Source organism: Amphibalanus amphitrite, unplaced genomic scaffold, assembly GCF_019059575.1.
Source record: "Amphibalanus amphitrite isolate SeventyFive unplaced genomic scaffold, NRLGWU_Aamphi_draft 000004F_arrow, whole genome shotgun sequence".
NCBI lineage: Eukaryota > Metazoa > Arthropoda > Thecostraca > Balanomorpha > Balanidae > Amphibalanus > Amphibalanus amphitrite.
In genome coordinates, this window is record NW_024881501.1 from 810,917 (window position 1) to 824,324 (window position 13,408).

The 13,408-nt window shown below is 48.6% G+C and overlaps 1 protein-coding gene and 1 long non-coding RNA gene across 5 annotated transcripts in view; one reads left to right on the forward strand and one right to left on the reverse strand.

The window, feature by feature from the left end:
* The first annotated feature begins 406 nt into the window (after nt 1-406).
* On the forward strand, nt 407-4,112 carry LOC122374986. Its single transcript, XR_006255320.1, has 2 exons — nt 407-877; nt 2,333-4,112. It is a non-coding gene; the product is annotated as an uncharacterized LOC122374986 (long non-coding RNA).
* Nucleotides 4,113-8,799: 4,687 nt separating this feature from the next.
* The window catches only part of LOC122375041 (spermidine synthase-like), a 62,334-nt gene continuing 57,725 nt past the window's right edge, over nt 8,800-13,408 (reverse strand). For all 4 annotated transcript variants that reach the window (XM_043354305.1, XM_043354225.1, XM_043354386.1 and 1 more), the window contains 2 exons: nt 12,677-12,788; nt 8,800-9,597 (listed from right to left, as the gene is read on the reverse strand). In XM_043354305.1, the coding sequence (XP_043210240.1) occupies nt 9,454-9,597; nt 12,677-12,788 (256 nt within the window). In that variant the 3' untranslated portion in view covers nt 8,800-9,453. The remainder of the gene's footprint in view (nt 9,598-12,676; nt 12,789-13,408) is intronic.

Here is a 13,408-nt window from a genome sequence, read left to right on the forward strand (position 1 = left end):
AATTCCTGCGTTTTTGGATCGGCTCCACTCTCCAGACAGTTGGCTCAGCGGTCAGCCTGATCGACAAGAGCAATGCGACACCTATACCAACTTGATACCAACCTTCTTGGCGGGGTGGTCAATTCATGAAGTGCGAATGCAAAACATGGCAATAGATGGCGGAACGAACAGCATGGGGATTAGGCTGGGACAGGCATTGAGGAATGAAATCCGTCACTTCCCAGATTTCGAACGCATCCTTAGAGTGCATTACTTTTATGTGCTTGCGTTCGGTCTTGGGATTTCTCAGCAGATGTCGCCAACAGTAGAGAAATTGATCTAGAATGTCTCGTTATCGGAAAAATATGGTAGCTATACGCCAAATGGTTTTTGCGTTTAGCTACCATATTACTTCCGATATGACTGTTGACATTACTGCCGATATGACCGAGCAGTGCATTGGCAGTATGCCAAGGGCAGTAACATGCCGTCAGTCACGTCAGTCATCGGCCTTGGCTATCTGTAAGAATCTTGGCAGGAATCTTGGCCTTTTCTTGGACCCATAGCCTCGGCCTTCGACCAATCATATCGCCGACTTCGCAGGCAGTGAGAGACAAATGCGGCGTGCCGAAGACAAATTGGGTGTCTCAAAATCACTGAGAACTCTATAGCTCAAAATTTAATCCCTGTACTTTTTTAGATCTACCCCGTGGACGGTGGAGTGGCATTCTTGTGAAAATTATGTAAATATATTTATCAGAATAAGGGAGGAGTGTAGGAGGCGGCGGGTGAGGTGCAGAAGAAGAAGAAGAAGTTGTACCTATCCAGTAATTTTATCTTGATCTGTGGACTAGACAGACTAGATTCTGATGAAGAAATCGACAAACTTGAACTGCAGGTAAGGTGTTGGTTTGTCATGCCGTTTGTCTTGAAACCCTTTCCTTTTAATCTTTCAATTAAAATCATCAACTCCTATCCAACCCACCAATGACCAAAGAGCCGACAGATCTCACTTAGTCCAAATTTTCGTTCAGAGGCCAGTTTTACTTTACTCGATTTACCAACAAAAATAGCTGCCTGGAATTTTTCTCCTTATATATCCATTCCACGTAGGTACAACATACAGAGAGTAAACACGATCGGCATATAAGCAGGGAGGGCTTCACCATTTAGGTACGCTCCATATGTGAATTAGCCTTTAGGCAAAAAAAAAATCCGGCAGGTGGCTATTTTCTGTTTGTAAAACTGGCCTCAGATGGAGTGCTATCATTTGATTTACCATCACACGATGAGGCATCAACAAAGTTTGTTGTTTTAGAATCTTGGAAGTTGGAAAACTTTCTTGGGAGTGGCACTTGGTAGACATCTGTTTGAGATTCTGCTAGAGCAATAGGTCAAGGTAGCATCGTGCTCAAGCCAGCCAAATTTTAGACTGCCAACACAAGAAAAATGCTTGTTAATCAGATTTCAGGCATCAAAATATTAGGAAAGGCATCAATAGGCATTTATTCAATTCTGGTGGTAAAAATCATGACCATATATTGGCATGACATCAATTTTTAATTTGTTGTGGTTTGAGGCTTGAAGATGCTCAAATAGATGATATTTTTGATGCGTGTGTTCATGAAGACTGAAGTCCAATGAAAATAAAAAGCAGAAATTATCCTCACCTTACCTTCCCTACTAACCTTCAACCTCCAACCTATCCTATCGGCCTACAAACCACCATTCAGACTTCATCTACACGCAGGTTTAACAGTTTATGATAAAGTAAGAAATGCTCAGCTTGTAATCCAATGCCTTTCAAAACCAATTGGCCTTTTTGGCCTTGCGAATGGTAAACAGAGAGAGAGAGAGAGAGAGAGAGAGAGAGAGGGAGTTACCTAACTCAATCATGTAAAAGCTGCTTTGAGAAAATAGCACTGTGTTTTATCCTGGCTTCATGACTCTCTAACGCTCCTTGAAACACCTGCTTGTTTTCTGACAATTGGTGATACAGAAAGGGTCTGCATTAATGTCCAAGTATGGTCATTTAGGATCAATTTTTGGTGCCCTCGTTTTATATTATTCCAGTAGCCTTAGTTTTCCCAACTGACATGCGCTGAACTTGTCGCATGTGACGTTACACCTGACGTGCGCCGAAATTTTAGGTGGAACCCTGCCACTACACCAAACATAAGTTATGGCATGATCACTGCTCAGTTGCGCAGGTTCACCAGAACAGCGTCATGGGTGCAAAATGACCACCGCAGCGCCCGTAAACCCTTATAAACAAACAAGCAAACATCAGTTGCGCAGTTAATGCCGATTTTCACAATTTTGATTGTCTGTTGATGTTGTTTGGTCATTTCAGGACTCGTGGCGCTGCTCGCCTCCTCGCCAATGCGAACGCGTTCTCTGAGGACAACCCGCCCAAGGCTACCATGGCGAAGCCACGCCACCGCGCCGGCTATAGACTCACGGCCTGAAGCGAGTTTGGGCGCGACGGCTGGCGAGCCAAGGCGGCGGAAAGTCGTCTGGCGGAGCTCCCGTCTGAGGCGAGCTTGATCTGGTCAGACAGCTCCGCCACTGATGGTGTGCTAGATGGAGGAGGAGGGGCCACCCCCCCCCCGAACTGCGACATCCGAGAGGTGCGTGTCGCGGCAGGCGCCCTCTGCTCTAGCACGCGCGGCGAGCTGTTCGCCCTAAGAGCGGTGTTGGAGGAGCTGGCCGGACGGATGGTACCGGTCGATATGGGTCGACCGCCGTCTATCCCAACGGTAGCGCCGATCGACGTGGGCGCTACCTCCAAGGCAGGCGCGCCACGGCAGGCGCGCGCGCGACGCTGCGCGCGCCTGGCAGCGGAGCTGGCCGGACGGATGGTACCGGTCGATATGGGTCGACCGCTGTCCTGGCTCCGTCCTGGAGGCCGACCGTGCAGTCGTTATCGACATCTGCCAGTACCTGCTCTGCATCGGCCGCCTCCCGAGGCCGGATTCCCACAATGCAACGACGTGGAGTGCCCTGCTGCCCGATGCCGCGTCTGCCGCGAAGAGGCTGGCACTCCACGGTATGTGCTGCTGCGATGCGCGGCGCTGGCGGCGTTGCGACAAAGAGCCTCGGCAGCTGAACTGCTTCAAGCGACGTAACGATATCTGCCCTCCCCTCCCCTATCGAGCCGCGTGGGTGTGGACGGACGGGTCGGCAGACGCGAGAACCTGCAGCGAAGGAGCTGGGGTCTACGGGGTTGGGCGGAGTCCTACCGATGAATGCCGCGAGTGCTGCAACATTGGCTCGGTACATCTCGGTACATTTTCCCGAGTCTGGTGTGGCTACGGGGAGACGGATTTGGTGACCCTTGCTGCCGCCGTGAGAACCATCCAGAACCGTACGGCTATGCTGCGGCAGCGGCTGAAAGGAACGCAACAACAATAACTACAACAGCAGCTGCTAATGAAAGGGGAAATCATGGAGCCGGATGACCCGGCACATGGCGCTCAGCCAGCTGAGAATGAGAGCAGCTATCAAATCGCCAGCAGGGTGCTGCGGCTGGTAACTGACGACCTTGGTAGAGAGAGCGCCTCCGCTGATGCGGATGAAACTACCCCCTCTCGGGTTTGTTTGACGCCGTCTCCGTCGACTCTTTCGCCTGGGGCGGCTGGCGACCGCGACATTTCTTGTGCAGTGACTCGTAACTATGTTCACCAAACTTTTAAAACTCCCCACGTTAGCATCTTTAAAGAATGTTTTCCTTGTACACTGCTGCAATGTCTTATGTAGGCATATTGTAGGTACAGTCTAAACGAGTGTGGAATGCTTTGTTGTGCTTGTTCTGTATTTCGTTTGCTATTCATCACGGTGACTATGATTTATTTTGACCAACCCTTGCCTTGTTACAATTTTAGTGGATGGTTTCTGAACTGCTGTTTGCATTATAGATGTTGCTAGTGCGTAGACGCCAAAGATTACTTTATACCTATTGACGCGCCAGATAAAGGAGGTGAAGTAATCCTCTGATCTATACCTACGAAATTCCTTTATGTGTGTTTTGTAATAGATATTGGCGGTTTTCTTATGTGATGTGGTGTAGAGCGTGGCTGAGGAAGGCGATGTTTAAAGTTGCTAGTTATTTTTCAATACATCTATGATCGGACTGTCGTGCTTGCTGTAGGTCGGACTTCCGTTCTTGATGGTGATGTGCCGGTAGTTCACAACAATGCGGCTGCCGGCTTTCGATTATAGTATAGATTTAGATGCATTTAAAGTGTTTGTATACGTAGTTTGCTACGTATACAAACCATATATGTTTGTATACGTAGTCCTGAGTTTCGAGATATTATCCTTGCGGGCTTCTTGCCAACAGATTGTCCACTTCTGTGTCCAGTACTCATCCCACTCAGGAGGCTCAGTTGTGTTTGCCAACCCCTATACGGAAACATTGGCCAGATAACTGACTACTACTGAAATTTTAAGAACGGCGTGGGCAGTAGGGCATAACGAACGGTCCTCAGGTTCAGTAGCCACGGAGCACCTTCATTTAAGGGGGGGGGGGGCACCGCCGACTTTTGGTCCCATTCTTTCCATGCAGCGCCCATAGGACAATGTTAAAATGCCAAAATCAAAGGGGGCACGGTGCCCCGGTGCCCTCCCCGTTCCGCCGCCTATGCCCTATGCTCAGGTTATTTCTGACCTGGCAGGCTCAGGGAGGATTGCTCTTTGTTGTTTTTCTCCGATGAACCCTCTTGCTGCACACTGGCTGATCCAAAGGATGGAAGGGACAGGGGGGGGGGGTGCAGACGTATGAAAGAAGAACACAATGTTCTTTCTCTATCGCACGAAATCAATTATTAAATGAAAATAAAACGAATAAGCTTCCGTTAGGCGTTAAGAAGCCCCCGTTCCGTATCTTCCGTTCCATTCCACGACTCGCAACGTCCCAGTGACTTGCTGCAGTAGCGTCATCTATACCTCGCCCTTACTGTCGGGGAGGCCGCGAGTTGCGACATCTATACTATGTCTAGGCCTGAAGTACCTCTTTAGTGTTCATCCGCCACGATGTATTTATTTTTGTCAATCGGTTTGGTCCTTCTGGCCGGATAGGTCGTCAGAATTATCTGAAGGTGCCTGAAATGTCTCGTTAGTGGAAAAAATGTCTCGTTAGTGGAATTCCACTATCTGGCAACTAGCCCTATGTAAACGCGGCTAATGATCAAAATGTCAATAATGTTTTGCTTATCTAGCCATATTAAATGTTTAATGTTAATCACACATCCATACATGAGGCTTGCGACAGTTCCAGCGCAATTTGCAACCAATTAACCATTGGATTCCGAAGAAGGCAGCATACGATAGATAGGTACTGGGAGACTACGGGCGCTAAACCGAGTAGGCATGTATACGGCCGAGCGTCGGACTCCTAAACCAAAACGCTTCGATACGAACTACGAAGTCGGCCGTCATCATCGCGTCACTGCACGTGCGATGTCATGGGACAACGCCTCGGGCGGCCGCGATGGTCGGACTCGCGAGGGAATGGCTGACAGATGGCGAGCCGGGCCCGGTCGGACGGGCACCTTGGTGTTTGGGACGGGGTTGACTTATCCAGCCTGTTGCCTGTTCCTTGGTGACACCTTGGTGTTTGAGGCGGGGTTAACTTATCTAGCCTGTTGCTCTGTTGCCTGTCCATTTTTCAATCAGCCGATAACATGTGTCAGCTACGTTCATCTACATTGTATGTTCTTAACCATAGATAACATGAATCTATCTTATCATAGATTATCATGAATCTATGACTTAACCCGCGCCGGGCCGGTGCTCTGAGATTCCGCGCCGGGCCGGGGGGGGGTGTCTGAACACCCCCCCCTTCTAACTCGGCTCCTGGGCCACGTAGCGACACGCGGTAAGCGGCAATCGAAAGAACGTCCAAAATAAGGACGAAAACACTTGGTCATTTTTTGGGTCAGGTCAAAGGTCAGGTTACCAGAGGTCACCAAAGGTCAAATGTTTACTATTTCAACATTTTGGAAACTGCCAACGGCTATCTCGGGAACCGATAGAGCTACAGCGCCGCGGAAAAGCGCATTCGATAGCCCTTTTACAGAACTTTCTGAATAATGTTCTCAGATTTGACCTCAGGTCAACGGTTTAGCCTTCAGGGGGCAAAAGCTTCAAAAATAGCCGTTTTTACGAAAAACGTTTTTTTCGGCAATAACTTTTGACTCAAAAGAGTCATGACATTACTTTTGCCACCATCGTGTTCCTCTCGTCGAGACGCGTCGAATGAACTATAATTTGACCGGTCAACTCGAAAATTTGACCTCAGGTCAAGGTCATGACCTGACCGGAAAAGGTCATGTTGCATATCAGTCGATCCGCAACGTCGAGTCAAACACATCTAAGGCGTTTTCAGCGCTCTAGCACGTCTCTATCAGAAGTTATTAGCGAAAAACTGTTAGATTCTGTTCGTGACCTGAGATGACCTCGGGGACATAACGAGGGGTCACAGTTGCCATTTTCCGGTTCAGTGAGTCCATTTTACCTACATCTCGATGTTTGAGAGTGTCTAGAATAACGTTCGTGCAAAACAGACGCTTTTCAATTTTCTCCTATTGACTTATAATGGAGAGGTCGCAGAATTGACCTGCCCTTAGGTCACCGATATCAAAATTCCGAGATAAACATTTTATAGATAATGTAGCTTTAATCAATCGCTGAAAGTTTCAAGGCAATCGATCAATCGGTGGAGCTATGACGAGCATTCTTATTTTTTCTGAGGTGAGGTCACTTGGCGTGACCTGGTGACCTGACCTAAGGTGACCTGGGTCTGAAATTTTCATAACATGTGCGGAAAAGATGCATGAACAGGTGTGCCAAAAACGGCGGCGCTCCCGCCGCCGCCGTTTTTTGAGATATCTGCGAAAAACCGCAAGGGGGGTGTTCAAACACCCCCCCCCCCCGGCCCGGCGCTGTTAACCTATGGCGCTCATGAACGCTACCAATTTTTTATGTGGATAAATGGCCTACGAGTTTCGCTACCTATGCCTCGCACTGCACTGTATAAACGTGGTCATATTTATACTTCTCTGTAAAGGGGCGATTTGTTTTTAGTTTTGACGAAATGTTATGAGGAATGCCGAAATTAGCATGGGGATGTTTTGGTGAAAGACGAAGGGATATTAACGAATGACGAAGCATTTATCCAAATCGTCAAAGATTTTGCCGGAACTCAATCAGTTATGGCGAATAGCGAAGGTAATACCAACTGACGAACTGTGGAGTGGGATCAGCATTCCGTTTTGCCCATATGCTGAAGGTTTTGCCGGAATGCCTCTCACTGGCGCCACCTATGTGCTGATCGGACGAATGGGTTTTGCTGATTGGCCATCGAACAACGCAAAAAGATGTGCTTAACACGAAAAGCAGAGGATCGAGCCGTGGACGCAGCGAGTCCAGAGGTTCCAAGAAGGTCGCTAACACGGTGTTGAAGAAACGCCGCGTTGTGAGAAAGAGTCGTGCTAAATGTTCCTGAGCAGTAATCGCCACGCACTTTCAGAATGTGGATCGCTCATGATTGTTCAATACAATACAATACAATACAATACAATCTCTCGTAACAATCATACGACAGTTTTGGAATTTTGTTGTGCTTTTCACCTGCATAACCTGAAATAAAACTTCTCTCACGACTTTAAAAAAGTATGTATTGTGAATATTCTGAAATGTGTGGCTTATGCAGCTGTCAGTTGTCACCCCATCCTGAGTCTTTGGGACCGAACTTTAGCCCTTGGTGGATGTATATACGTACATACATACTCGAGCTGCCTGAGAGGTTTTTCACCTCTGTGCGAGGCTGGAGAATCTCTCCGCGAAAACTAACCGATAGTTTATTGGTGGGCAAATTTTGCAAGTTATGACGACTGACGAATATGATAAGCTGGGGTTTGGTACGAGCTGAAAATGATTGTTTTCCGGATTTGGAGGGTTGAAAGATAATTAACCTTCAGTTAATTCGCTCTGAACCTGACGTCTAAAGCGTCCAGGCAGTCTCCAAACAATTTTTCAGAGCCGTAAGGGTGGACTTTTTCCCCTCTGACTGGCACTAGGGTGTCGTCCACGTACTGAGGGAGGTCTGAAGTTGTTGCGAAAAGGCTAAGCTCATTGTTTATCGTTATGGCTTCATTCTGAATGGAACCAGCATCGTATTTGCTACTTGCTAGTCAAGCTTATACGAATTCGTTTATCTAACCGGTGAATATTTTTAACAATGCAGCCGAAATATTTGGTTGGAAATAATTTTTAACATCATTGTAGCCCACAAGGACAAAAACGAAGTGTTTCTTTGTAATTGTTTTTCCTTGCAATGTGCTTACAAACACACACACGCACGCCGCGCGCACACACGCACAGCACACACACATGCGCGCGCGCGCACGCATACAATCACCTACACCCTTCCCCCCACACACACATCCCATACAACCTTTATTTTCAGTCCCTTCCCAATGTGAATTTCCGAATGGAAAGCATATGCTTTCAAATCTCCAAATCCAGAAAACTATCATTTTCAGCTCTTCCCAATGTGAATTTCCAAATGGAAAGCACGCGAAACCATGCTTTTCATCCCCAATAACGCACTTTTTTCATCGTTTTCATTTGGAGAGCTGTGAAAATGAGGATATCTATCTCTTTATCCAGTGTGCACATGCCGCTATGTCATGCTATAGAGAACAGTTGGCTGTACCTATGCGCCATCACTCGGCGGCGAAACGCCGTTCCCGAATCCCGATCGACTAATGACGTCAACCAGCGCGGCTGAACACGACGGCTATACACAGACCCGACTGCGAGTGGCTGCTGCTGCTGCTGTATTAAAACGGGTCATTGTGTCGGTGGCGCCGGTGCGCGGCGCCGGCAGCACACGGCCACGGAAAGGTCACCTCCTCAGCGTCCGCACCGACACGCCACAGGGCCGATCAACACTCGCGTACAATGCCTATGGAACACTGTGAATGTGAGTGATAACACACAAGAAGGAAATAGTCACTTCTTCAGTCATGGTTGTCGCCTCTGCCTAGCAAACGACAGTGAATGAGTCATTGGCTGAATTAATTAAACAGCCTAAAGCCCCCGCACGACCTGTGAGTAGACTTCCCTGATAAGTGTCGGCGGGTGAGCCGGTGCCTGAAAACGGCACCATTCTCCCATTGTTTACATAAATCCCTGGATTAATCTAGAAATATCATCTGCTAACAAACTGGCAAGCAAAATATCCGTCCCCAAATCTGGCGACTGATATCACTGGCTGCCAGATATCCGTCCCCAAATCTGGCGACTGTATCACTCGCCGCCAGTACTGTAACTATCATTAACCACATAGGTACCCCTGTTGCTGCACACAAGAGCGGCTGTGCACCGTCGTGCGGCGGTCACTGCGGCGGTCACTGCGGCGGCCGGCGGCGGTCACTGCGGCGGTCACTGCGGCGGTCACTGCGGCGGTCACTGCGGCGCGGCCAGCGCCTGTCGGACGAAGCGCGGCAGCACGAAGGCGGCCCGGTGCACCTCGGAGCTGTAGTAGCGCAGGCCCATGGCGTCCAGTTCGGGCTCGGTCAGCTCGCGGCGCGGCCGACTGAAGTCGACACCCTGCCGGCCGGGCACGCACAGTCACACCAGGTCACCGCCACACGTCGGCCGCAGTACCAGCACATTATCACACTCATAGGCGGCGAAACGGGGGGGGGGGGGGGGCACCGAGGCACCGGGCGCCCCTTGATTTTGCCATTTTAACATTAACCCTATGGGCGTTGCATGGAAAGAATGGGACCAAAAGTCGGCAGTGCCCCCCCCCCCCCCTCCCGTTAATTGAAGGTGTTCCGCCGCTACTGATCACACTCTGGGGACTCGCCCATTCTTCCAGCCGCCTGAGCTATTGTTTCACAGAGCAGCAATTAAATGAATCGGTAACCGTAAAAAACGAAAATACAGCGCCTGAACGCTTTGCACGTGTTTACTATAGGTCACGGCAAGCGTAAAAATTTTACAAAGAGAATTATAGAGATGGCATGCGCTTGACATCGTGGAGACTAGGGTGACCCACGTGCTCCGCAGCGCGAAGACGTGCGTGTTTTTGACAAGTGGGTGTTTGGGTGGTCCTGTTTCGATTTGGTCCGTGTTCATTCCGTTCGATTCATTTTTGCCGGCCGAGTGCCAGTTTTTCTTGCGTGTGTAAGGAAAACCGCGTCAGTGACCATGCCTCTAAACAACTTTGTGATTCATTCATTCTTACAGCTCACAACCCAGAAGCTTGAAACTCGGGCTATTGCATGAGGGAATCAATATCAACAATTTGTATATCTCGGACATTTGATATCGATGACCTAAGGTCAGGTCATTTTATGACCTCCCCAGTCTCCATTATAAGTCAAAGGGAGAAAATGGAAATACTCTTCCTTTGGCCTAAAACACCCTTAAACATCGGGGAACAGGTGAACATGACACACTGAACCGCACAATTTTACCTGTGACTCATTTGATGCCCCTGAGGTCATCTCAGATCATGAAACGTCTCAAACAGTTTTTTGACAAAAACGTTAGATAGGAACATGCTAGAGCGCTGACAACACCATGACCGTGTTCACCTCAACAATATCAATCGAATGACGTGCAAAATGACCTTTTCCGTGACCTTGACCTGAGGCCAAATTTTTAAGCTGACCTTTCCACTATAAGGCGACCTTTCCAAACCAGCGTAATACAGGCTTGGAGTTGGAAGTTATTACAGAAAAAACATTTTCCGCAAAAACGTCCAATTTTGAGTTTTTGCCCTCTGGAGGCTAAACCGTTGACCTAAAGTCAAATCTGAGATCAATATTCAGAAAGCCTATTGAAAGAGCTATCGAATGCGCTTTTCTGCAGCGCTCTAGCTCTATTGGGTCCCGACTTATGCGCCGCTTTGTGAAAAGTTGTCCAAATCGGGAACAAAAAGTGGCGATAATTTTACCTTTTGGTGGCCTGCAGTGACCTCAGTGATGGATGGCCTGATCGATAAATGACCTCTATGATTCTGAAAGATTTTATAGCGAGTTATCTATTGCTTTCCACAGCGTCCTTCTAGCTTGCTTACCTTCCGAGATAACGTGGTGTGGCCAAAAAGGCCCCCCACCATGGTGAAGCTGGCCGAGAGGCCCACTCGGGCGCAGGATAAGAATACTTATGGTCGTCACGCAAGACCGATGGATGCATCATAGATAGAATTGACTGCTCTTGCCAACGGCACCACTTTCCATTGCCAAGTGTATCAGGTTATGCGGCAAAAGCAGTGCACTAACAAAGGTGCACACCATTGACAAACACCATTTCTCCAGCGATTGATTTCTTTGATTGATTTCCCCAACACTCTGATTTTGATCAACTAGCTTTTCACAATTTTTCATTGAGAGGCCGTACAGTTCTCTTGCCAAAAGGCGTTGTTTCGACTCGCTCCGTCTGACGGTCATCTGAAAACAGCGTAAGTTCCAAAATCCGCCAAAAATGTCAATTTTTCAAATAAAAGTGCACTCGTGGGTGCACAATGCACATGGCACGTGCTATCCTCCGCATCGCACACCATTCAATAGCCCGTGTAATTCTCTACACGATGTTGTGCTCGCCGTACCTGTAGGGTGCGTGGTTACAGAGATTTTGCACCGGGACCGGACACGCATCGGGCAAATTCAAGCCGTTTTCGCCCGATTTCGCATACCGATTTTTAAATGTAAAGCCGACGACGCGAATTTGCACTTTTCGTTCACTATCGACCCGATCGAGCCCGCACCCGTCAAAGGCAGGTTGCGCATCCTTGGCCTATAAATTGTGCGAATTTCACCGCCCTAGGCGCTGGCCGGTATGGCCAGCGTCGCCATGTCGGGAATACCGGCCAGCGTCACCATGTCGGGACCTTGGTAACGCGGACAGACATCTTCAATAGTCCACCACCACACAACACCTTAAATAGTCATATTACCCCCGTTTACACAGGGCTAGTTGCCAGCTAGTGGAATTCCGATACCGAGACATTTATTCCACTAACGAGACATTTCAGGCACATTCAGCTAGTCCTGACGACCTATCCGGCCTTCTGGCCATGCCTATCTCATGGGCCGTGTGTTATCTCATCCATGCATCGGGCCTCCGTCTTCAAAAAATATCCGGCACTCGGCTTAAAGACCTCGGTTTCCATTCGCGAAAAGCTCCGATTACACCAAACAACCATTGGTGCGTTCGGAGACGCACATTCCACGTGGAATCCGTGGAATATTCCATGCGCGCGAAATATCCCCGGAGATTGGCCGTTCAGAGAGCCTCCGAACGCGGCACGGGGAATATTCCCGGGGACGGTGAATATTCAATGCTCTCCGAACGCACCACATATTTACGTCTTGTATGACGCCATGCAAGGTCTGCAATGCACAATTTAGGCGTCAGCGTTGCAATATTTATCATAAATCACGATTCCATGTGCTTGAGATAATAAAGGCGATTTTTTACATGTAGGTAAAACATGCCTGCAACCAAGAGTGTCAGTGTACGAGAATCATAGCGCGAAAGATATCAGAAATGATGACTTGTTTATGAACGTACAGAGTTGTTTGTGAACATGTGACCAAAAATGTGACCGATAAACGTGTCAATTTTTAGTATTGAAGCTCTGGGCGGGCGGGCGGGCGCGGCGGCGGCGTCTCACCTGGTCCTTGGCCGCCAGCACGAAGCCGATCTGGCCGCCCGGATACGTCGGGATGGTGGTGAAGCCGTACGACACCGAGCCGTAATACTTGCGACAGCCGTCCATCACCTTCCTGGAGGGCACACCGGCCGGCCGGTCACTAACGCAACACATGTACGTACAGCCGGCGTCGCAAAAGGTCGTTGACACATTTTCAATGCCAATAAAGCATATAAGAACAAGCCAACAATATAAGGTTTTGATGCTTATGTGTACACTAGACAAATGCACGTGCTTTGACAACGAATTCGGAATGTCTGAAACCAAACCCTTTGCTGTAGCTCCAAAAATATTTGCCGGTACCGATTTTCGTCGCTCTGTCAGCTGCCGGAGGCTGATAAAAGGTAGTCTGCTTTCAAGCTCTTGCAGGGGAATCCCCTGCAGTTTCTGCGTCGGATTTAGGTTTAACGAGCTCTCCAGCCACATTTGCTTCTCCCTGAGAGCCGACAGCTTGCATCGACACCATTCGTGAGTATTTTGTACTTTGTAGGTATTCTCTGGCGCCAACTCCTTCACGAAGGCTGGCGCCGACATCTAAAGCACCATTTCCCTTTTCAAAACGACCCCATTCCTGAACAAACGGGAATTGCCAGGGGTAAACTTTTTGCATAATATCGTAGCAGAATGTGTTGGTCATCTGTTTCTGAGACACGCCGTTCAAATTTTGCAAATCCCAAACGCTCAACATTCCAC